Source organism: Platalea leucorodia (assembly GCF_965183815.1).
Source record: "Platalea leucorodia genome assembly, chromosome: 8".
Classification (NCBI taxonomy): Eukaryota; Metazoa; Chordata; class Aves; order Pelecaniformes; family Threskiornithidae; genus Platalea; species Platalea leucorodia.
This window is the reverse complement of record NC_138830.1, coordinates 36876661-36901262: the sequence shown is the minus strand read 5'-3', so window position 1 is coordinate 36901262 and position 24602 is coordinate 36876661. Positions and strand designations below refer to the sequence as shown.

Here is a 24602-nt window from a genome sequence, read left to right as displayed (position 1 = left end):
CAGTACTAATGAGCCCATGATAATATAAAAATACAAAAAAATTGAGAACATTCTTCCTAAGTCACGTCCCTCTTTCAGGTAGCAATTATGTGTACGCAGAAAGGACAGCTTTCCTGACTCTAAGATGTAGAGCCTGCAACACATATGAGCACAGTGTATGATACCAGATGATTTCTAGTAAGTACATATGCATAAACATACCTATTTATATAAAGAAAACCATCAAAATCATACAGCATCAAAACTTCAATTTTTTTTTAATTATTGTAGGAAAACAATCAGTATTTTTAAATCAAAACATTATTTCTTCATTATTTTTCTTTAGCTAATGTTGTTTTACATTCTTTATTCAGTTCTCCAGCTGTATTTCAGATTGCTGAAGCAATATTTAAAGTATTATCAAGATCATTGACACTTGGAATAAGAAAGCATACAAGCTTATCTCCAAATTACTTTGCAGCTCCGTAAGACCTTTTCAGTCATTTAAACAACCTCCAAGTCAACAGTACCTTGCCATAAACATTAATTTTGAGAAGTTCCTTAAATCATTCGAAAGCAACAACATTTGCACTTAAAACATACAAACATCTGTCCTTACAAGACAGAAAAGTTACGCAAAACTACATATTAATGAAACAATATAGTTGACTAGGATGGTCTTTTTGAACAGCATGAGTTTTTGGGGGCCCATTTCTGACAGATTTGGAGAATTCTCAAATTCTGTCAACTTCGCAAGTTGACATCACGCAGCACTATGCAAGAGACAGTCATTTACTGTCAGAATTAAAACTATACCTGCTCCTGCTCAATTACCTTGAAGCGAAAGTGAACAGAGATTAACCTCAACAAGATCAGCTCTTTGTCATGGAGGAAAGCAGTGGAGGAGCTATTTAAGACAAGGATACAGAGAGGATCCAGACTTCTGATGTCTAGGTAACACATAGCTTGTTTAGCAAGGTATGGATAAGTCACAGTAAGTCCACCAAGGTTCACTAAACATTTTTGCAGCACTCTGATCAGAATATAGTACTCGTTACACAGGACATCTGGATACTCCTATTTCACTTTGCATGTTAAAGCTTCCTTGCGTACAATTCTGCAAAAATACATTGCAAACCACGCCCAGATCCATTCAGGTAGGTGCTCACCCAGCGTGAACTGTGGAGAGGCACAGGGAGACAGGAGAACAGAAAAAGAAGAAAGGAAGGGAGAGATTAAGATACATTCCATTAAAGTAAGGAAACAGTTTCTCAAATTACCATTAAAGCAAGCCAAAACCTAATCGAACATCAGCAACTAAGCCTTAAATTCAGCCCCCAGAAGTAAATATATTTAGTCATTTTGGAAGTAGTGCCTACAGCCGAACAGTTAGGCTCTGCAAATAAATCCTGAAGTGGTTTGTTCAAGTTCACAACAGCAATACTGTCCACTTCCTTTAATTGCCACATCTTGCCAGAATCCTTCCCATCTCTTTTATTCCTTTTGGACTAATCCCCGCTTCTTCAATTCCTTCTACTCGACCTAATGCTATAGAAAGCCAATAGGCAGGACACATGAGATGTGACCAATGTTCATAAAATTACTTCGGAGCCCACAGTCTGCCCCCAAAAATGAAAACCTAACATACGGAGGACCTGCTTCCAGGTAGCTTAGGATAAAAATGTGGGCTTTTTTTTCTGCTGTTATTCCATCTTCTGTGCCCACTATTCCCCAAAGCAGAACTATGCTGAAACATATAAGACTGAAAAAAGCTACTTCTGTTTATAGACGACAGTGAAATACTTGCCCAGTTAGCAATGCCCCAAGTAAAATGAGATACTTTGTGCTTTTGAATAAAAAGTTGTCTCTTTACCATGTTTGCCGTGCTTTTCAAGTGGGAATTAGATTCGTTCACTCTCTCATTCTAAAAATAAGCATGCCCGAGCATAATTTTCAAAAGCAGAATTAGCGAGAAAATATGGCACAATACCTTTAAGTCCTACAATATATATTGCACTTTTTCAGAATATAAGCATAGTTTTCATTCAGACTCCTAAGAAAGTAAACAGCTTATTTACTTCTATTGACAAACATGAAATAGTTTAATGAAAACTAGTACCTTTATTGCATGCTTCCAGTAACCAGTAGTCCTTGTGGATAACCCAAGAGTAGAAATAGCATGACTTGCATATTCTTCAGCAGAAGGAAGAAAGAAAGATCTTCGTGATGTGGTGCTGCTGCATGCTGCCGTTTTTGTAGCAATTACAAATGGAGTTAAACTCTGAACAAAAATTCCTTTAGAGGCATACTCATAATGTAGTGCTCTACTGAAATAGTCCAAGTAGGTCTAGAAAGACAAAAGCAGAGAGAGACATCTTTTTTGCCTTTTTTTTTTTTTTTTTTTTTTTTTTTAAAAACCAATCAAGTCTTAGGGCAGAGTTTTATTAAAATTACAGAAGAGTTGTAGCATATTTTATACATCAGCTAAAAAAATAAAACCTTGAGTAAGTAGTATAAAAGTATACATTTCTAAAGCATTACCAACATTTCTATTTATTGTTATTTGTTTGCTAAAAACCTGCAACAGTACAGTAACTTGCAGGACAAAACAACTGCTTAACTCTCTGATGTGAATTTAACAAACAATCGGACAATTTCTGCTTAAAAACAATACAGAAACATTTATTTAATCTAAAAACAAACACCTAGTTTAGTTTGGGGGCATTGCAGGGAGCACTCCAAAGCTAACTATACATACTACTGTCAAAAGGACAAAATGAAATCCCTTTTTTTTTTTTTAATACATTTACAGGCGAATTTCATACTCAACTGATCTTCCCCAGAAGCTAGGTTAATTACTTCCTGCAGCTCCCTTGTGCAAAATTAAACATGCATTTGTTTATGTGTATCTATCTGTGTTATCTCCTTTAGTTCATTCTGCTTTTAACAGAAGAACATAAAAAAGCACAAGCCTGGTAACTGGAATGGCTGGAATCAAACAGACAGGTAAACGAGCATGGCTCGGTCTTATCAAGGCAGCAACACTGATGCCATGCCGAAGCTACTGCTGTGCCACACAGCCAGTAACCCCCCAAGAGCGTTTTAAACTCAGCTTGTCAGTGAATGGGGTTCTGCCCCCAAATGGCCTCACAAAAGCACCATTCCCCGCAAACTGTTGGGAAAGCACCTTCTACAAATGCTCTCACACCCACTTTAGGAGAAACCAAACAAACCAACCACTTCAAACACCATACACCGTTAACGCACAGAGAGGCTTAGGACACTAGAGCAGCTTGTTCCCACTTCTGTGCCAACGTAACCGTACAGAGGTCAGGCTTTAAACTGGATTGCTGATCTAGGATTTGGATTCATGACGGCAGCTAAAGGAAGAAACTTTGGTACACTTGGTATTGTTCTGTTCTTTTTCATTCAGGCCTTTTAATTGTTTTAGTTCAGCGTGCAGTTCTGCAGACACTTAGCATAACCAAGGGGGGAGATGAAATTCTTGACCCTTTCATAGGTCATAGAACTGCCACTTTGCTTTGCGCATCATTCCTCTGAGGAAAGTAACATTTTTCCTAGAACCACTGTTATGCCACAGTTCACACATAATCCAAATAGCACTGACTTTGGTTCAAAGCCCAGTATTGGTGAGGATAAAGGGTTTACTGCATATTGCATGTAACATCTACCTCCGGTATTTGAACAAATCCCTAGAAAACTTTCAAGTATATTTTGATATCCTTGCTGAACGTGTTTACAACCAACCAGCCTATAATGCATCTACTTTTCAGTGCATACCATTAAACATTACACCCCAGCTTACTTTAGAGGCTCCATAGATTGTCATCATTGGTGTCGGCTGACAACAGGTTGCAGAAGAAACATTCACAATTGCCCCTTTCTTCTTCTCTACCATGCCCGGCAGCACAATATGCATCATCATGTTAGCAGAAGCAATATTTGTGTTGATCATGTCCCACAGCATATCCTCAGAGAGGTTGGTAAAATAGTCCGGGTAGGGATAAAACATTCCTACATTATTCACCAAAATGCCAATTTCTCTGTCTTTCAGAGCCTCCTTAATGGCTGGGTAAGGCTCACGCCCCTTGCTAAAGTCAGCTACTATGAAATCTGTTTCCACTTTATAGGTTTCAGATATGCTTCTAGATACAGCCTCCAGCTTCTCTTTGTTTTGGCTGATTAAGATGATGTTGACACCACGCTTTGCCAGTTCTTCAGCGTATGCCTTCCCAATACCATCTGTGCTACCTGGAATAGAAAATAAAAAAACAAGGTGAAAATCAGAGCAGCCCCAGCCTTCTCCTTTGCCAGTTCTTTCAATTATAGCTTTATTGCCTTCTCTGAAGATCACATGGCACTGAATATGGTGATCTCAAAACCACAACAATAATGACAACGTTGTCATATAATCATAGAATCGTTTATGTTGGAAAAGACCTTTAAGATCATTGAGTCCAACCATTAACCTAGCACTGCCAAGTCCACCACTAAACCATCTCCCTAAGCACCACGTCTACCTGTCTTTTAAATACCTCCAGGGATGGGGACTCAACCACTTCCCTGGGCAGCCTGTTCCAATGCTTGACAAGTCTTTCGGTGAAGAAATTTTTCCTAATATCCAACCTAAATCTCCCCTGGCGCTACTTGGGGCCATTTCCTCTCATCCTATCACTCATTACTTGGGAAAAGAAACCGACCTCCACCTCACTACAACCTCCTTTCCCCAGCTCCCTCAGGCGCTCCTCATAAGACTTGGGCTCTTGACCCTTCACCAGCTTCATTGCCCTTCTTTGGACAGGCTCCAGCACCTCGATGTCCTTCTTAAAGTGAGGGGCCCAAAACTAAACACAGTATTCAAGGTGTGGCCTCACCAGTGCCAAGTACAGGGGGACAATCACTTCCCTAGTCCTGCTGGCCACACTATTCCTGATAGAAGCCAGGATGCTATTGGCCTTCAGACCACTTGGGCACACTGCTGGCTCATATTCAGTCAGCTGTTGACCAACACCCCCAGGTCCTTTTCCGCGGAGCAGCTCTCCAGCCACTCTTCCCCAAGCGTTGCATGGGGTTGTTGTGACCCAAGTGCAGGACCCTGCACTGAGCCTTGTTGAACCTCATACAGTTGGCCCTGGCCCATCGATCCAGCCTGTCCAGGTCCCTCTGCAGAGCCTTCCTACCCCCCAGCAGATCGACACTCCCACCCAACTTGGTGTCATCTGCAAACTTACTGAGGGTGCACTCGATCCCCTCATCCAGATCGCTGATAAAGATATTAAAAAGAACTGGCTAAAGATATTAAACTGATAAAGATATTAAAAAGTACTGAGCCCTGGGGAACACCACGTGTGACCAGCCGCCAACTGGATTTAACTCCATTCACCACAACTCTTTGGGCCTGGCCATCCAGACAGTTTTTAACCCAGCAAAGAGTATACTCGTCCAAGCCATGAGCAGCCAGTTTCTCCAGGAGAATGTTGTGGGAAACAGTGTCAAAGGCTTTACTAAAGTCCAGGTAGACAACATCCACGGCCTTTCCCTCATCCACTAAGCGGGTCACCTTGTCATAGAAGGAGATCAGGTTCGTCAAACAGGACCTGCCTTTCATAAACCCATGCTGCCTGGGCCTGATCCCCTGGTTGTCCCATATGTGCCGCGTGATGGCACTCAGGATCTGCTCCATAATCTTCCCCAGCACCAAGGTCAGGCTGACAGGCTTGTAGTTCCCTGGATCCTCCTTCTAGCCCTTCTTGTAGATGGGTGTCACATTTGCTAACCTTCAGCTGACTGGGACCTCCCCGGTTAGCCAGGACTGCTGATGGATGATGGAAAGTGGCTTGGTGAGCACTTCTGCCAGCTCCCTCAGTACCCTTGGGTGGATCCCATCCAGCCCCATAGACTTGTGCATGTCTAAGTGGTGTAGCAGGTCACCAACCATTTCCCCTTGGATTACGGGGGCTTCATTCTGCTCCCTGTCCCTGTGCTCCAGCTCAGGGGGCTGGGTACCCCGAGAACAACTGGTCTTGCTATTAAAGACTGAGGCAAAGAAAGTGCTAAGTACCTCAGCCTTTTCCTTGTCCTCTGTCACTGTTTCCCTCTGCATCCAATAAAGGATGAATATTCTCCTTAGCTCTCCTTCTGTTGCTAATGCATTTGTAGAAACATTTTTTGTTGTCTTCTATGGCAGTAGCCAGTTTAAGTTCCAGCTGGGCTTTGGCCCTTCTAATCCTCCCCCTGCATAACCTCACGACATCCTTGCAGTCCTCCTGAGTTGCCTGCCCCTTCTTCCAAAGGTCATAAACTCTCCTTCTATTCCTGAGTTCCAGCCAAAGCTCTCTGTTCAGCCAGGCCGGTCTTCTCCCCCACCGGCTCGTCTTTTGGCACTTGGGAACAGCCTGCTCCTGTGCCTTTAAGATTTCCTTCTTGAAGAATGTCCAGCCTTCCTGGACTCCTTTGCCCTTCAGGACTGCTCCCAAGGGACTCTGCCAACCAGGCCCTGAAACAGGCCAAAGTCTGCACTCCAGAAGTCCAAGGTAGCAGTTCTGCTGACCCCCCTCCTCCTCCAAGAATTGAAAACTATCATTTTGTGATCGCTATGCCCAAGACGGCTTCCAACCATCACATCGCCCACCAGGCCTTCTCTGCTCACAAACAAGAGGTCCAGCGGGTGCCTTCCCTAGTTGGCTCCCTCGCCAGCTGTGTCAGGCAGTTCTCTTCCACACACTCCAGGAACCTCCTGCACTGTTTCCTCTCTGCTGTACTGTATTCCCAGCAGGCATCTGGTAAGTTGAAGTCCCCCATGAGAACAAGGGCTAGCGATTGTGAGACTTCTCCCAGCTGCTTATAGAGTACTTCGTCTGCCTCTTCATCCTGCTTGGGTGCTCTGTAACAGCCTCCCACCGTGATATCTGCCTTGTTGGCCTTCCCCCTGATTCTTACCCATAAACACTCAACCCTATCGTCACCATCATTAAGCTCTAGACAATCAAAACAGCCCCTAACATACAGGGCTACCCCACCGCCTCTCCTTCCTTGCCTATCCCTTCTGAAGAGTTTGTAGCCATCTATTGCAGCACTCCAGTTGTGCGAGTCATCCCACCATGTTTCCATGACTGTCAGTAGGAACCTGCTGCAATCCCACCTCATACGAGTTTTATATTTTCTATGACAACAACAGAGAGTAGACCCTTAGTGAAAGGCAAGGATGTCAGAGGTACATGACTTAAACCTTGCTGAAGAACTTGAGCACATCTGAAAAGTCCATAGCAAAAAAAGGATCTTGTCCGCATCTCTGTCTACGCTTGTATACATTTGGGGTGTACTTCGCCATTTTTGGGAAAAATGGCTCTCTGATTCTTTCCCAGCAGTCAGTCAACAGACTGACCTTGCCCGTCTCCTGAGGAACGGAACTTAGTAAGACACTGAACAACTGTCACAGCTCAAGCAGATTAACTTGCAACCCAAGATAATGCAGGCCCCAGCTTGTGACATAAAGCTCAGCCAGCAATACAAGCTAGCAAGTTTTACAGTACTGGCACAGTATGTTATACAAACATAAGCAAATATACTGCTTCAGTCTCTTACCAGTGACCACGGCCCATTTTCCATACTGCTTGACAAGATCAACCTGGCCTCCCAGCTTTGGAATTAAATGCAACCTAAGCATGCTGTAAGTGTCAAATGCAAGAGAGACACACTTTCTGACTGTGTACCAAGCTCCAACTATAGCCAGGGCCTCTACGTAAAAACTGCAGGAACGACTGATCTCTCTGTACAAGAGGTAGAAACGATCCACTGCAGCCATGATGATCACAAGCCTGGAAAAAAACAAAGAGACACAAGCCATTACAGTTGCCTCTTGGGCCATGTAAACTTTTCAGACTGAATGAATAACCTTGGAGATTCAGCATGTTACGGTCTGAGCACCATTTTGATGCGGAAAAGCCACATCTCAGCCTGCTAAAATTTAGGTATCACCTACCATCATCCTCACTGGTTTAGCTACTGCTTAGCCCCTGTTCAAGGGTTTAGCTACAAATCAGTTATACTGCAATGATACCGATCAATGATACTGTAAATAAAACAATTCAAGTCCAAGCACCACATGGAAAAACTAATTTTGGAAGATTAAGATCCACCTACAAAAGAGGCAAGGATAACCAGCAAGAGAGAGCTGAGCACGCAAGAAACAAGACGCTCTTCCAAGCGCAGAAAGCTACACGAGAGGCAGCGCAAGCCCAGAGGCAGAGGCGCAGCTCTGGTGCCGGGCGCAGGCACAAAGCGCTAGCCCCCTCCCCGCGAGCGCGCCGCATCCACCGCCTCCTTACGGCTTGAAAACCCCTGAACCCCGGGACGGTCCCGCGCGCTAACGTCACACCGGCTTTCAGCAGAGAGCTTGCTGTGTCTCACAAGGTTTTTACTAGCGAATAATTTTTTAAAACAAGCACAAAGCCCAACCGCCGCCTCCTCAGCGGCACCCGACCGACGACCGGAGCCGGCAGCTTACCGCCACCGGCTCTGGGGCCGTTACACGCCGCCCTCCCCTCGCCCAGCGAGGCCAAGCGCAACCCGGGCCGCAGGCCTCACGCCCCCGGGAGGGACAGCGGGCTCCGGCCGCGCCCTCGCCGACAAGCCCCAGCGACAAGCGGGCCTGGCCCGGCGCCTCGGCCCCTCGCTCGGCCCCGGCCCTGCCCGGGGCCCTCTCTGTACAGCCGTGCTGTAACGGAGGGAAACCAACTCCTCAGCCGCGGCCCGCGGGGAGGAACCCCACGGGGAGGAACCCCGGGCAGAGCCGCCCCCCGCCGCCCCCGCCCGGCGCGTCTCACCGTCGGCCGCGGGGCCGGGGCCGGGACCGCCGCCGCCGCCCTCCCCTCTCTCGCCGGCACCGCTGCGCGGGGAGGGCGGGAGCGGCCGCGGGGCCTTGTGGGCCTGCGCGCGGCGTCGCCATGGCGACGGCGGCGGTTGGGGCGGCTGAGGCGAGAGCGGGCTCGGGGACGCTCCGCTCCATCCCGTCCCGTCCCGTCCCGTCCCGTCCGGTCCGTCGCGGTTAACGTCTACTGCTGCCAGGGAGGCACCGCGGCGAGGCCAGGAGCGGCCGCCGACCCCGTGCCCCGGGGCTTGGGTCGGTACACCCGGCCCAGCCCAGCTCCCGGGTCAGGTAAAGGGAGTTGCAGGTTTAACGGGAGATGTAGCAGCAGGCTCTAGGGCACGAGTCTTGTCTAGAGAGCTCCTGGGCTGTAACACCAAAAAGTGCAGGGGGAAACGTAACAGCATCTGCAACCCTTGTGAGGAGAGTAAAACTCCCCTGAGGAGTCCACCCGGCTCGCAGGCGTTACACAAGAGCAGGCTGTGCCTCGAAGGAGCACCATCACAGCAACCTCAGCGCACTGGCTTCGAAACGACAGAAGTGACTTGCTCTGGTTTTGGGAGGCTTCTCGGCCATGGTCCTCTCTGCTCTGAGCGAGATCCACTGTGGGCAGGGTTTAAGATAAACTCTCCCTGCCTTTTGGTGTCTCCACAATGAATAGCCCCAAGTTGCTAGCTCCGTGCAGGCGTCATAATTTACTCACGTGGTCTTTTTATCTGTAACAGGTTCTCCTACTAAAGCCTTTACACATTTAGTCTGGAAGTTGGATTGTAAGTCAAATACTGACTTGGCTGATGTTGGTCTAAATCACATATCTTAAAATGCAATCACAAAATGGAGACTCAGACAAAGGCCTTGGAGGGGAGGTTACTGCGCAAGAGGTGTCAGGAGAGTCTGTGACCGATACCGGAAACGAAGCTACCCAGACAGAAGATGAAGGCAATTCTGTCAACACAGGTGAGCCCTTCCAGCTGGTTCGCGGGGATGAATTTAGGGAAATTTAGTGAACATAAAGCCTAGAAATCAAGTCTGTTGTTACTCATCTGGATGCAATATGAGTTTATTCTTTCTCCCACTGAAGTCACTGAAACTCTTGCTGTACCTGAGGCTTACTCAACTGCTATCTTATTGTGCCTTCCCCTCCCCCCCCCTTTTCTTTAATTTTCTTCTACCTGGAGAGATACCTTCTCCTGTGTTGCAATCATACAGCTAGCCTGACCTCTAAATGTTTTAATTACAATCATGTTTAAATGAGCTGGTATAATCATCTTGTTTGCACTGTCTCTTTTTAAGTGTGTGGAATACAAGTGCAACTAGAAGGTGCAGAGCAGGAATCTGAGGAGAAAAACATTGAAAATGCAATTAATCTAAGGCAATCTAAAGACAGCTTGAATGAATATAGCACTGGAGACACCTTCCGAAGAGTGCAAAAGGGTAAATTTGTAGAAGAGCTAGACTAACAAACGGTGCTTGAGATGACTCAGATACACCATTACTGTAGTCTCTTTAGGCGCAACATTAGCAGTCTTGTTAAACTCAAATTATTTTTAGCTAAATGTAATATATAGTAGATGTCTAAGACCATAAGAATATTGGTGCCAGTACTTTATAGTGTCACTGTACATTATAATAATCTTAAGACTGGTGGGTACTACCTGACTTCCAGATCTAAAAAAAAAAAAGCAAATTTCAACAATTAATTTTGCTACTACTTATTTTACTACTTTGCCTTCTAAAGAAGTTAAGTTTCCTTTCATTAAAAATGTCAGCAAAAATCTTGGTTAGCACACTTCTTTTCTTGACATTCATATTCCAGTGCTCTTCAATATTTCTCTAAAGTAATTGGCAACATGACACTTTTTCCCAACTCATGCTGTTAAACTGCAACTTGTTTTCTTACAAAGATGTTAAAACTCAAGAGAAAGCCTTCAACTGTATGTCCAGAGCAGATCAACAGTATGAACAAAAATCAGATGGTGATCACAAATCGGTAACCAGCTCATTCAGTCAAAGGGCACAAGAAAAGAGGGGCTGTGTAAGGTAATACATTGTTTGTGGATGTTTTTTATTTAAATCTTGGCATCATTGAAGTCAATAGGAGTTTCGCTGTTCTACAAATTAATTCAGGAGAGCAATTTTGAAGATGAATTTGAGAGTAATCGATGAATCAGGAATTGTTGATAGTTCCAGCATCTGTACGGCTTTTTTATGGCCGCAATAGCAAACTACATTCTAACTACATGATGTAGTCTATTTAATGGACCTGCAGATAACTGTGCAAACTCTTGTGGGAATCATTTGTCAGTAGATTTGACCAGTTCTAAGCATCAATTCAGACAATGCATTGTATTAATTCATCACAATATAAGTATTACAGTTGTCGTCAAGATAATTTTTAGCAGAGGAAATCCAGAGGTACCTCAGATGATTGACAATAAGATGCAACTCCTTTGTAAGCTCTGGCTCTCATTTTGGTCCAGCCTAAACCAGCATACACTATGATGGCTGTTCATTAATAGTTGTGAAATGGGATTATTCTTGTGTTATCTCTGATTAAGCACATTGCAAGTAAATAATAAAATTAAACCCCATATTTGGTACTGTTTAATAACAATGTTGAAAGTCTGGTCACATGGGCTAGTTACGGAGTGATATATAAGGAACAATGAACATTTACCCTCTGCTCCTGTACCTGCTTACGTGTTGGTGAAACTTGCCAAAGTTTATGTTGCTGCTAACTTTAACATAGCTGTTCTGGTAGAGACAGTTACAGTCCTTTAAAGTCAAGGGGAAGACTCTCATTGAGTTATCAGGAAGTAGATTGGACTGTATTTACATAGAAAACTTCATTATCCCAGGCTAATCAGCCTGGCACACTTCAGAATTAAGTTCTTATGAAGAATGGTGGTAGAGAGCAACAACTGCACATAAAGTAATTAATGTTTTGAAGAAACAAGTTTTAAGATCCTATAAATCCCCTGAGGATGCTAATAATTTGATTAAATGCTACTACAAATAGCACAATGAAAAACAGTGGGATATACTGCAAGTAGCTAGCATATCTGGGCTGACAATACAATAAAGGTTTCTAAATCTTTCATTGCTTCAGAGATTTATGTCAGGCATGTTTGGCTTACAGGGCAGTTACAGGCCAACAATCATATTTTATATTGCCCCAGGAACTCAGCTGACTAGTTGACTGTATTACAGTTTTGGTCTTCAGCAATATTGAGATTTTTTAGTGTAGTAAGTAAATAAATAAATCTAAAAGCAAATTCATTATGAAAGGTTTAACTTCACTGCCTTGACTCAAGTTTTTTTTGTTATTTTGAAAATATCTTCCTGACAAGAAAATCTTACCGTTACAAGCTTTAGTCCTATAAATACTTATGACCAAAAATGCAAAGTTCAGTTTGATAATATGGAATTTAGAAGTAGAAAATAATTTTGGACCATTTAACATTGTACTTCTGCAATATTTCTTTAAGTGAGAAATATATACTAGAAGTTCTATTTTGGAATTTTCTTTTACAGAATCTAATCTTTCTAAACAGGAAGATATATTTTCTGCTTTGGAATGTTTTTTGCTAGGTGTTTTCCTAATAGGTTCCCAAGTTTCTTGTCTATAATGTTACTAAATTCTATGTAGCCCTGGACACCTTGCCTCCAAAACCAGTGTCCTGTCGTTCTCTGCAAGTCCCTACTCGGGGACTACCAACTCTATGAAACTGTCGATCCAGTGTTGTCTAGCACGGGGTCCCAGATAACGGCGTAACTCATCCCATCAGCTGCTTTTCGCTGTGATCCATTTCTGGTTTAACAGTTTTCAGGCCACCCATGTACTTACCGCTTTGGGGGTTTGCTGTTCTGCTGACTGCCACGTGCAGCTTTGGCCTTGTTTGGCCGCTGTTGGCTGCCAGCCCAAGTGCTTTGCCCCTGCAGCCTCTGCTGTTTCACACTGTAGCTTTCTGCCCAATGCCTCTTGCAGAGTCCTCTGCCCCTGCACTGTTCAGCTGTAGCCCACAGCTGCCCTGAGTAGCCTTTTCTTGCTTCTTGCTTGCATGAACCCCAAAAAGAGTGGAGCTGGATTGTTGTGGAGAATTAAGCAATTACAATTGAACAGGTATTATTTATTTTTCTTACTGTGGCATTCCTAGCCAATCACGGCTGTATATTAAAACTGTCTTGAGTGCTATTTCAGAGTTGGCATTTCATTAAAATGTTAGGTTGATAACTATTGATTTCTCTTGTCTGAGAAAAATGTTGCGTATTGGCTATGCTACCAAAGGTCCTGCACCAAAGCAGCAAGGAATGGAGGAAAGAATTGGAGACGAAGGAATCAGATTCTAATATAGAATCATGCTGCTCTTTTCCAAGAAGATGGGCTCTCTAATTCCCTACCCACTTTCCTACATACTCTCTGTTTTTTAGCAGAAGAGCCTAGTAACTCACTTCAAACAGGTAGAAATGGAAAGCCACTCTAAAAAAACCTACTGCTTTTTATTTTTAGTATAGTCTTGAAAGCTATAGCCATTTCTCTTGCATAAAAGAACTATTAATTGTGTTGCACTGAAATCTGTTAAAAACCCAAAGAGTTCAGAATGTGCACTGACATACATTTTTTGTTTTGCTTCTGCTTCCCATTATTATTTTAGAATGACAAAAAAAATTCTGCAAGACATCTGTAAGCAGCAGAAATTATACGTGACCCCATACTTAAATGATACGCTTTACTTGCATTATAAAGGTAAGATGTGGACAAAACTGCTTAGATTTATCATTCTAAGTAGCATTTTAGCAGAGAATCTATTTTATGGCTTGTTGAAGTAAGGTATCTAATAATTCTTTTAAATTAGAAACATAATTTAGTTTTATATAGTAATGAAATTGTGAAACAAAATTAGTCAATATGAAGGTAGAAAAGTGAACAGATTATAGACCTAATTCACTTTGTGGAGTCCTTCAAAGGATCAGTAGGAATCAAGGGACACTTTTGTTTTTTTTTTTTCCCCCCAAAATAGTAGCCTCTGAGAAATGTCTTAAAATACTGGTCTGGGTTGCATTCAGAGGAAAATATATGTATTTCTTCTTAAATGTGTTTGTATAAAGAAGCTGTTTTCCAGCTTTGGGGACTTTTGTATTGTTCTCAAATACTACTGAAAGAAAAAGAAGTTGCTAGAATGAACACGGATCATCCTCTTGTCATCTTTGAGCAGGTTTTTGCATGATATGGTTAGCTGGTTCAGGTTAGCATAAGAATTGTTTTAAATAAATAGGACATGCTGAATCTACCTTCTACATTTGGCCTTGTTTTTGCTGTTTTCTCAATATGTATTATTTGAGCATCTAAAGGGCTGCAGGAGAGATAGACCAGAATAGGTACCTGTCTCGTTTTGCCCTTTAGCGGCCAGGTACTGTACCATTAATTCAGTGGAGATACTGGCAGCAACTTGAGTACAAGTGTTCTCACAGGCTGTTTCAGCAGCCCTGGTTTGATGAAATTTACTCTTCCAAAGACTTGTTTTCAGCCAATGCAATTTCATTTTAAAACATCTTTTTCTGCAGGATTTGACCGCCTGGAGAATCTCGAAGAGTATACTGGATTAAAGTGTTTATGGCTGGAATGCAATGGCTTAACAAAAATCGAGAATTTGGAGGCTCTGACAGAGTTGCGTTGCCTTTACTTGCAACTCAATTTAATTAACAAAATTGAAAACCTTGAACACTTACAAAAGCTGGATTCCCTCAATATCAGTAACAACTACGTTAAGACCATTGAGAATCTCTGTAAGAACTGTTGGTGCAACATGTTTTAACTTATAACAAGCCGATATTCCTAAGCTTTGATGAAGCTAAGCTATTATTAGTGGCACTAGTTTCAAGGGGTTTTTTTATTCGTGTTAGAATTTTGCACGATATCCCATACCAAAGTCCACAAGGCTTCTATTGAAGAGTCAAACCTATGTATTTTGCAATTTAAATAGATGAGAAAACAGAAAAAACATAGTAATTTCTTTCACGTGGATACCTAGGACAATTATGTAGGCTTTCCTCACTTCTTAATACCATCTAAGTACTTACCTGTGTTGCAGACGGGCTGGCAATCCAGTTTTCACCATTTGCTTTACAGTTATGATGTGCTGTGGCAGTTGCAGACATGATTACCAAATCTTTTATGTCTGTTAAAGGATTTATTCCATCTTCAGCAGAAAAAAAAAATTCCTGTACATTATCATTTGGGAGTAATTTGAAACACAAGCTCTTGCTTTTGTGTAACTGACTAGTTTGAAACAAATTAAAAACAACCACCATCCTAAAAACAAAAAACTGTTTTTCTTGGGGTGAAGAAAGCAGCTTGGGAGGCCTAGCCAAAAAGCACATATAGCATAACAACAAATTTAGAATAAAGCTCCCCACGATTCAATAGAAACAATTATTTTGACAAGGCAGTTTTCTACTTGCTCCAGAAAACCCTCCCTGAAGCAGTGACTGTTACCGTTCCTTACATTGTACTGTTCTTGTCTGACAGCTTGTCTGAAAGTCCTGCAGACTCTGCAGATTGCTCACAATAAGTTACAAACAGTGGAAGACATACAGCACTTGCAAGAATGCCCAAGTATTTCTGTGCTCGATCTTTCCCACAACAATCTAAGTGATCCACGTATTGTAACTATTCTGGAGACCATGCCTAACTTGGTAAGCCAAATACAGCTGAGGGTTTATATCATGTATATGGGTGAATCCCATTAAATGGTTTTGTCGGGTAGTCCTGTGCACAATAGATCGCAGTCTAAAAGAAATGTTATTAAACTTTTTTTTTTTTTTGTAGATTACCTATAACACCCAGGATATTTTATTCATTTCTTGTTTTTGAAATGATAGAGAAAGCGCGTATGCAGATTGGGATTTTTTTGCTACTCAGCTTTAAAAATTGTTTCCCTTGTCTCTCTAGCGTGTGCTGAATTTGATGGGAAATGAAGTGATAAAGAAAATTGCTAATTATAGAAAAACACTTATTGTTCGACTAAAACTACTAACATATCTGGATGACAGACCAGTTTTCCCAAAGGACAGGTAAGAAACAGAGCCATCTTCTTTACACAGCAACAGAGCTCAAATGCTGATGATCACTCATCCATTTTTTGTCAATATTGTCACAGAAGGAAAGGAAGACTGACCAGTATAATTTTTTGAGGTTAGGTGACTTTGAATACAAGAGTATTATACTATGGAGTTCTACATCTAACATAGCTAGAAAAAAACATGCATTTTTTTCCCAAGGGAATTAATTCTTAAACAGAATTGTTTTAGCCAAGTCTGTAGACCAGAGGCAAATCCCGATTTCAACAGAAACTGAACAGGTGTCTGGAAAAGCAGAGCCAAGATCAGCACTCCTGGCAGATCTCTGGTGGTGTAATCACCAGCATTTGGATATCTTCGGTTCTTTTGCTGCAGTTCCGCATACAAGAGAAGATATACGTGCATCCCTGTTGCATAAGGGATTGTCACTGCTATATGCTTTTTTTCTCTTGCAGCTATTTTATGCTGTTGCAAGCTATTTTAAATTTCTCTTTCATTATAAAGATGGGCTTTTATAGCTATATTACAGTGAGCTTTTGTGTTTTCATTAGAGCCTGTGCAGAAGCCTGGGCTGTTGGAGGGCTTGAGGCTGAAAAAGCAGAAAGGGAAAAATGGGAAACCAGAGAGAGAAAAAAAATCCAAGATAGCATCGATGCTTTAGCAGCAATCAGGCAAAAAGCAGAGGAAAGGAAAAGACAAAAGTATATGGAAGAAAGAGATGCAAGTGCAAAATGTGGAAATGGAGATGCAACAGACATCCTAGAAGGTTTGTGGTTACTGTTTTGGAAGATGTCTGTGTCTGCTTCAATTTGAATGTTTAAAATAAATGAATAGTTCCTAAATGTTCAGAAGCAGGCTGGTGCAATTTTTTGAATATATTTATGAATCTTCTTTCCCCATACTAAACACTTTATTAATCTTGTGCATCTTAGATTAACCACAACAATTTTAAGCAATCATCATCACCTTTCTCACTGCTGATGAAACAAAAAAACAACAAACCACTTTCTGTCCCAGCGTTCCAAGCTCTTGTGCTCTTCACCAGAGCAACCAGATGCTGGTCAGGCAATAATAGTTCCAGCAGGTGTTCCTGGGTGGAGGCAGGCAGTGACACCCCAAGAGCCATATTTCCCCAAGATGCAGAACAGGGCTGGCTTCGAGGCACGTGTGCTCCAGTAAGACCTAGTGATAGCCACCTCACCAGTCCCCATCCAGGCACCTCTCCACTGCTGCGTTCACTCACAGGAAGAGCTTCAGCCTAGAGCCTACAGCAGTGGTAATACAGGCAGTAAGAGGAGGGTCTTTAATCATTTGCTTCACTTGCTGCCCTTTTTTATGCTATAAATTCTCCTGTCACGTTATTCAAGGAAGCATATGTTTACGACCAGTAATAGGTCCCAACCTAACCTTTCTAGAGAAGTGTGCATGTTTCAGGATAAACAGGACTGAAGCCAAGTAAGAAGGCCGTACTACAGTGCGGAGGAGTGTTTATCTGTCTATATCTGATACGTTTTGGGGTTTCACAGGCTCTGAAATCAAACATGGCTGACTAACAAGTAAAACTTCTTCTGCAAGCAGGTAGATTGCATGAAGGAGAGGATAACGTCAACATTTGTCACTGATCCATCAAAATGCTCAAGCATATATTTAAATACGTAGTCAATTGTGAGTCTTTTCGAAGTTAACTATAGATACCAGACAATTATTTACTATAGTGTTTTCTCTAGATGAGCTGTTTGCTGGGGAACTGTATTTGCTAGGGAGTTGAGATGGGAAAACCCACAACATTTCTGCAATCCTGGGAGGACTACTGATCCAGGAATAGGTGCTCAAACAAAGATGGAGCTCTTGATGCATATTTTAGGCCAAACTATTAAGACCATGTAGTAAAATTTGGATATTTAGAATGAGTAATGATAAATTAACTCAGCAGTTTTAATGAACTTGTTTCTTCTGTAGGAGCACCTGCAAATTCAGATGACAGTGATGGAAATTCTAATACATCAGAGACTTCAAATATATCAGAAGAGGAAGATACTCAAGAGAAGACTGAGAAATTTAGAAATGAAAGTTTTGATGCTCGTGATGAAGTGATAACACTTCTACCAAATAGGGAAGGTAACACAGATTTCACATCTGGAAACATTCCTGCTAGAATTCAAGAGGATACACAGGAATCAAACTCTTACAAACGCTCAAACTTCCACAAGAAGACAGACAGTAATGTACACAGTGAAGGATCAAACCAAACTGAGGATGCAGAGACGATGAGCCAAACTCTTAGTGTAGCACTGCCTCTGCCGTGATTCAAACCAACTGATTCATAGATAAGAACATCCCATTAGATTTCCACAGTGACTAGTTGAAAATTAAGTAATACTGGATAAAATATTCTTTAAATACAACAAACAAAAAAAATTGTGAGGGCTCAACCTGCAACTTCTGCTACATAAAGGTGGAATTCCACTTCTCATGTGTGCCAGGTTTAGCAACAGGACAGGAGCGCTTACAGGCTTCCCTTGCTCCCCCATAAACTGCATGGTCTGTCTGCCAGCAGAAGCTGGACATCACTCTAGAGGTGGTTTTGTGCCTTCACACATGGAAGAATGCTTTTTGGTGAAACACTGGAACGGGTTGCCCAGAGAGGTGGTAGATGCCCCGTCCTTGGCAACATTCAAGGCCAGGCTGGATGGGGCTCTGAGCAACCTGATCTGTCCCTGCCAATTGCAGGGGGGTTGGACTAGATGACCTTTAAAGGTCCCTTCCATCCCAAAGCATTCTGTGATTCTATGATTTTGTAGCTTTGTGGAATACATTATTGCAAAATGCAAATATTAATTTATACAATATAAGGGCAACCAAGAATATGATGGAAAGACAAAGAGCTGGATTCAGCTGTGAATTCTGCAATGGTAGTCAGGTCCCTAGCAGTTTGGTTTCGCAGTGCTTGCTGTTACAATACAGAAAGTCTTTTATTTAATTAGTTCTCTGCAACTGACTATTGTTCATTCTTTAGATCTACCAAGAGAGAAGGCAGCTACTGAAAAGGCCTTGCTTCCTGAACTGGATGAATATGCTGAAATTGGACAGATCAAACTGGAGACACCAGAGAAACTTTATCTTGACGTATGTATTGGATTCAGATTTGGGGAAGTTCAGATTTGAGTATTGTCTGCTCTCAAATTAATTCTTGTAACATCCTGGCTAATAAAACTATATGGCCATGTTTCTAAGAAAGGTCTGCTATTAGGAAAAGTAAAAGGAAAGAAAGAAAAAAAACCCAAAAGTAAAATTGTAGGGGTATTCATTCTCTCTAGTGTAGCATGTGTAAAGAATTTACCACTGCTTCCAAAGTTTATTTTGTGCATTGGCCATAAATAACCTGAAGTTGACCTTCTGTCTTTGTGATTTCTCTGGAGAAGTTAATGAGGGCTCTCATTTAAAAAACAGAAGTCACAATAAAAAGAATCTAGTGGATACACACATCCTCTTAGGCAAGACTCACATGAAATACGCAGTTGAAAATGTGAACTATTGTAGAAAAAGCATAAGGAAGAAATAACCACCCACTCATTGTGAATGTTAGCTAGCAGTATTAGATAATTATAAATTAATTCTCAAAATATAACTTTTAGGTATATTTCCAAGAAAAGCAGAATGTGCATCATTCAGGTATATAATAAGTGATTGACATTCGTAATATGGTCTTCTATTATCTAAGATTTCTATCCGATGATGCAAACATTTAAACATGTTTAACCACATTTAACCATGAGGAGGACATGGATACCACTGAAAAATATGATCTCACTTCAAAGGAGAACTATTCAATATGCCATAATTATGACAGTGCTGCTAAACTGACAGTGTCAGATTATGACACAACTAGCAATAACAAACTTCTGAGCTTATGATTTCCCAGAGCACTTAATATACTCTTTGATCCCTTATACTGCCACTGTTAACTAAATTCTTACTGGAATGTTTCAGAAAAGTCTCTTAGATCTTTTCTGGCTCTTAATTTCCCAGGAAAAAATTCCATCCTGTTATCGAAGGGCTCAACTCATTGCTTCAGTAGAGGGCTTACTGCTGCATCCTCCCGTTTGGCTGTTTTTAATAACAGGTTTAACAAGGGTAGTGGAGAGAACTGTCAGCAATTCCAAGTATATACAATATTAGTATTATAACCAGATCTTCCAGGGTCTGAAATAAAAGCTTTCAATAAATAGTGATACTGTAGGTACCCACAATGTGAAGATCTTGTAGATTCAGTGTTTGTTTTCCCCTTGGTCCTACATGGCACCATAGCACGCTCCTTTGCACAAACTTCAATGTAGCATAAAAGGAACTCTTCAGCACACGTGCATGGGGTTTCTTTTGACACATAAAAAGTATGACTATTCTAATTCTACAGAAGAAAAAAAAACCCCTAACCTAAATCACATAATAATACACATTTCAGTGGTCTATGCTACTTGGTTCTCCAACTGATGTTTAGCGATGGAAAGAGCTTCTCGCAACAACCTCCAATACTCACGCTATTGCAGATTTTCCAGGGAAACTTAGTGCTGACATAGCAGGGAATGGCTGTGAAGATGCCAATGGTGAGAAGCTCTGGAGCAGCACCGTCGTCTTTATTCATACCTTGGAGTCAGTAGATGGTCTCAGTAGTAATAAAAGGGAGAGGAGCAGAGGAGGATTTGTAATGCGGTGGTTATGACACTCCTCTGTCAAGCAGAAACAAGCCCATGTTGCTGCACGTGCCTTGGCAGTGTTTGAAGTACATTCAGTGTACCTAAAGCAGGATAACTTTAGTAAGCGATTTTGGTTTGATCTGCAAATGCACCCTGCCGATTGGAACAAGACTAACAGCTATTTCACTTCCTTATTGACATCAGATGCCATTCATTAACCTTAGTCTCAAATCAACAAAGGAAATTTCATAGCATCTGATGTCAATAAGGAAGTGAAATAGTGAAATAGTGAAATAGTGAAAGTTAGTCTCAAATCTTAATTTGTACATTTTTAATGATATTCTTATAAAACCATGTGACTTCAGGACATGCTGCACTAGCTACAACCATATCAGGAAACACAAATTTCCTTTGTTGATTTTAATTCTGTAATAATCTTTGCCACGCAAGACAGTACAGATTAGGTGTTCCTGATGCTACCACGCCAAGCAGCTTGCTACAAAATCATTAATCTCTAAAACCAAAAGGAGATGCTTTACCAATATTGAGCTACATTAAAGAATTGGCAAAAAGGTATTACTTTCTACCTGTGATTTTGTATGCCTACCCTCTATTTTTGCTTTTGTGTCAGCAAGTGGCAGCTGTCTTTCTTAGATAATATTTTCTAATGGAAAGCTGAAATGATTGGACCTGTCTGAAGAAAAACAGTTCTCAGCAAGTTTTCAGTTCTATATCCTTAATTATGAGGCATTCACAGTAAAACATTGTTTTATTAGATGTATTTAGGTTAACAGAGTTTACTGATAAACAGTTTCTGGTAGACTGCAGATCTTGATTTGACTCTTACCCGTAAAGATGGGTTGCAGTTGAGATTAAATCTACTGAATAGATAAGACATAGCTAATAGACATAAACCACATTTGCTTTTAAAATCCTGTTAATGCCTTGCTGTTTATCCTTTTATCTTCCTTTTTTTTTTCATAATCATACAGTATAGTAGAAAATAGCATTCAGTCTGACATTAAGGTCATTGCTTTCCCATCTGCTATTTCTGGAGAGAGATGAATTTTCCTTTTCCCACATGTGCTGCACAGAGGAAACTGTCATCTCCGAGAGGATGACAGTGCAGTGTTCCTGGCTGTGGCCTTTTACCCTGAAAAGCATTGCTTTGAAGAAGATTCACAATGAGCTAGAGATGTCATATTTCATTGGTTAGAGTAGCTTTTCCCGCTGATTAATGACCTTGTGATTGTCCTCAGGAACTGCCTGATTTAGAAGATATAGATGTAAATGAATTTCCCCCAGAAGACGAAATCTTTGTTCAAAAGGTAAGATTCTTATTAATTCCAGTGATGAAGCTTCCCTAAATACCTTTACAAATGTTTTGCAAAATGAGGATAATCTAAGTTGTGAAATGCTGTTTTGAGAGATGCAATCAGTTATGCATTTATAAACTCAAACAGATGTTTCAGCAGATCTTCTCCGTCCACTTGTAAATATTTTTAATTTGATTTTTTATATTATTGTGTTGCAAAAATAGAATGAAAAACTAAGATCAAGTAATGCAACAATTCAATAAGATTAATTTCTTAGTAGCATGTAGTGTTTTAATGAAGATTACTCTTAAAATACACTTTACCAGTGCTAATATGCTGCAAGGGACTGAATAGATAGAACAAATTGCCTGCTACTGAATAAAATCAGACTTTTCAACTGAAAATACAGAGAGATTGAAACTCCTCTGTTCCACTTGGGGCTAGTCACACACAAGGCAGTTCAAGCCCACATTAGCGTTGTGCTGTTCTCAAACTGGTCTTCTAGGCAAAAGCCTGTAAACAGAAACAGAAGAGAAAAAAAGAAAAAGACAAGAAAGATTAAAAGCACAGCTTTGATTCTAGTGCTGATGTTGACTCATACTTGCCTTGCTGGAGACAGAGGCTGATACAGTACATGTTTTTACAAGCACCTCCAAGATAATGCAAACTTTTCCTACAGTCAGTGTAAGGCATGAAATTTATTTGCTGTTTTGGTCACAGACTCAGAACAGTGTTGCAAAATGTCTTGGCCAACAAAGCCTCCAATTAAAAGAAGACAAGGGAAGGGAACAAAGATAATTATCGAAGGAGTAAGTGTTAGCAGCTCTCATGCTCCGAAGGGTGTTCAGTTCTTAACTGAAGTGAGAGGAAGATGTTAGTCAGGTCCCTCTGTTTGGAGGAAAAGTAATAGAACTGAGCCCACATATTGCTGAGTTGCTGAAATAGGTCTTCTTTTTATGAACTGTTAATAGTTGATGGTCAGTTCATCGCTAATGCCTGAGAAATAGTTAAGCCAAGATTCATCCACAAAGACGCAGAGCTATGGTATGAAGCACACGTTCCATACATTTTGGGAGAACAGCACATCAAAGCTGACAGCTGTTACGTGGATCCAAGAGATATTTATCCATCTTTTAGCTTTTACATCTAGACTAATATATTTTCCATTACATTTTCTACCTTTACAACAGGAACATCACCCAAAGATTGAAATAATTTCTGAAATGACAAATGACAGTGATTCTGCATCAGAAGAAAAGAATAAAAGCATGTTTGAGAATTCAATAGAAGAAGTTCCAACAGCAATTTTTTCACGTGCGTGTAAGATGCATAAAGAGCATGAAAAGGAGCACTTAAGACCCCTTGTTGAAAGCTTCTTTACAGAGCCTGCTAATTCAGAAGGATACCTGGAGATCAAAGATAAACAAGCAACCCCCTCGAAACCCTTGATACAAGAGGTTATCACTGAGGATAACCTACCATTGTCACCAGTCTGCAATCAACTGGATGACCCAAGCCCACGGGAAGAGGACAGTGAGATTACAGTTACTTGCCCTGGTAAGATTACAGTGACATGATTAATCACAGAGAAAAAGCTGGGTGGCACATACACACTAAAAGTAAGGATTTGTCCAGCTCTTGCTGAAAAATTTTCGATCCACTGTTAGTTAACAATCACCTCTTTCTTTTATTTGTGTGGGAATCCTAATAAATTAGGAATTAAAATGTTATTTTCTCTTTTCCTACACAGAAGTTCTTGCTGAGTTTTATTTAAATGGCTTTAAAAAATTGGCCTCCACATTTCTTTTTCCAGTATTGAAGACCACCAGCGAGTTTCATTTGCCTTTTGCCTTCATGCTTTTAACAGGGAATGGCAGTGATGGAGAGGTACAGTGCCTGGCTGAGGGTGAAGGATGTCCTCAGGAAGCACAAGATGACGAGGACAGTGAGAGTGGATTGGATTAAACACTTTGGAAAACAACGGACCAAATCTGGAGCACAGCGTCTGGCTGACTGCATGCGGTAATTCTCAAAATGCAGAGTTCGGCACTGGGACCGTTAGTTAAAACTGAGATCAGTTACTGTGATATAAAACCCACTGCCTTCAGCAGGAGGACTGCGTGTTTCAGCCAGCCAGAGGCTGCTGCGGCCTCCAGCACCTGACCTTCAGGGCAGAACTGGTGGCGTCAGTGTGCACAAAGCCCGCAATCCTCTGCAACCCGCAGGCAGCACGTGCCTTACGTTCCCACTGCCAAAGCTGCTGGGGGTCCCTCGGCTCCGAGCTCTTCAGGGCAGCTGGCAGCGTTCGCTACTTTGAAAGTGACGGCACCACTGTTTTAAGGTTAAATTCCACTCTCTTAGGTCACTTTTTTCCCTTGCATCCTTCTAGAAATTACTTAGTTAAATGTTTGTATCTATCTTAGGGTTTCATTACATACGTAGTTTCAATCCATAATGTAACATTTCTGTCATTTGAACTAAATAAAGATTCTACTTGTAACCAAATATATTTTTAACTTGTTTCATCTCTTTAACAGTCTATGTCGTACCAGATGGACTTCAATGACAAATGGAGATTGCCTCTTAACATGATATTTTACGGATCTGATATTTATAGGCATTATGATTGTTCATGCAAAAACAGAT

General features: G+C 41.5%; 2 protein-coding genes across 2 annotated transcripts; one reads left to right on the top strand and one right to left on the bottom strand.

Annotated features, from left to right (window-relative positions):
• Positions 1 to 275: 275 nt before the first annotated feature.
• Positions 276 to 8899, bottom strand: HSDL1 (hydroxysteroid dehydrogenase like 1). Its single transcript, XM_082319397.1, has 5 exons — positions 8826 to 8899; positions 7585 to 7817; positions 3806 to 4251; positions 2099 to 2326; positions 276 to 1158 (listed from the first exon to the last, which is right to left on the bottom strand). The coding sequence occupies exons 2-5, from the start codon at positions 7802 to 7804 to the stop codon at positions 1057 to 1059; spliced, it is 996 nt and encodes a 331-aa protein (XP_082175523.1). The 5' UTR covers positions 7805 to 7817; positions 8826 to 8899; the 3' UTR covers positions 276 to 1056.
• A 788-nt stretch (positions 8900 to 9687) lies between these two features.
• Positions 9688 to 23921, top strand: DNAAF1 (dynein axonemal assembly factor 1; the record flags this gene model as incomplete). Its single annotated transcript, XM_082319396.1, has 13 exons — positions 9688 to 9823; positions 10160 to 10300; positions 10771 to 10906; positions 13522 to 13613; positions 14432 to 14653; positions 15396 to 15562; positions 15819 to 15940; positions 16498 to 16712; positions 17906 to 18166; positions 18963 to 19072; positions 21900 to 21968; positions 23147 to 23513; positions 23824 to 23921. The coding sequence occupies 13 exons, from the start codon at positions 9688 to 9690 to the stop codon at positions 23919 to 23921; spliced, it is 2136 nt and encodes a 711-aa protein (XP_082175522.1).
• Between the last annotated feature and the right edge of the window lie 681 nt (positions 23922 to 24602).

Coding starts and splice junctions, on each gene's coding strand:
- HSDL1 (XM_082319397.1), bottom strand. CDS start 7,804: ATGGCTGCAGTGGATCGTTTCTACCTCTTGTACAGAGAGATCAGTCGT. Junction 4,252..7,584: donor AAAATGGGCCGTGGTCACTG/GTAAGAGACTGA, acceptor TTTCTATTCCAG/GTAGCACAGATGGTATTGGG. Junction 2,327..3,805: donor CAATCTATGGAGCCTCTAAA/GTAAGCTGGGGT, acceptor TTGTCTTTCTAG/ACCTACTTGGACTATTTCAG.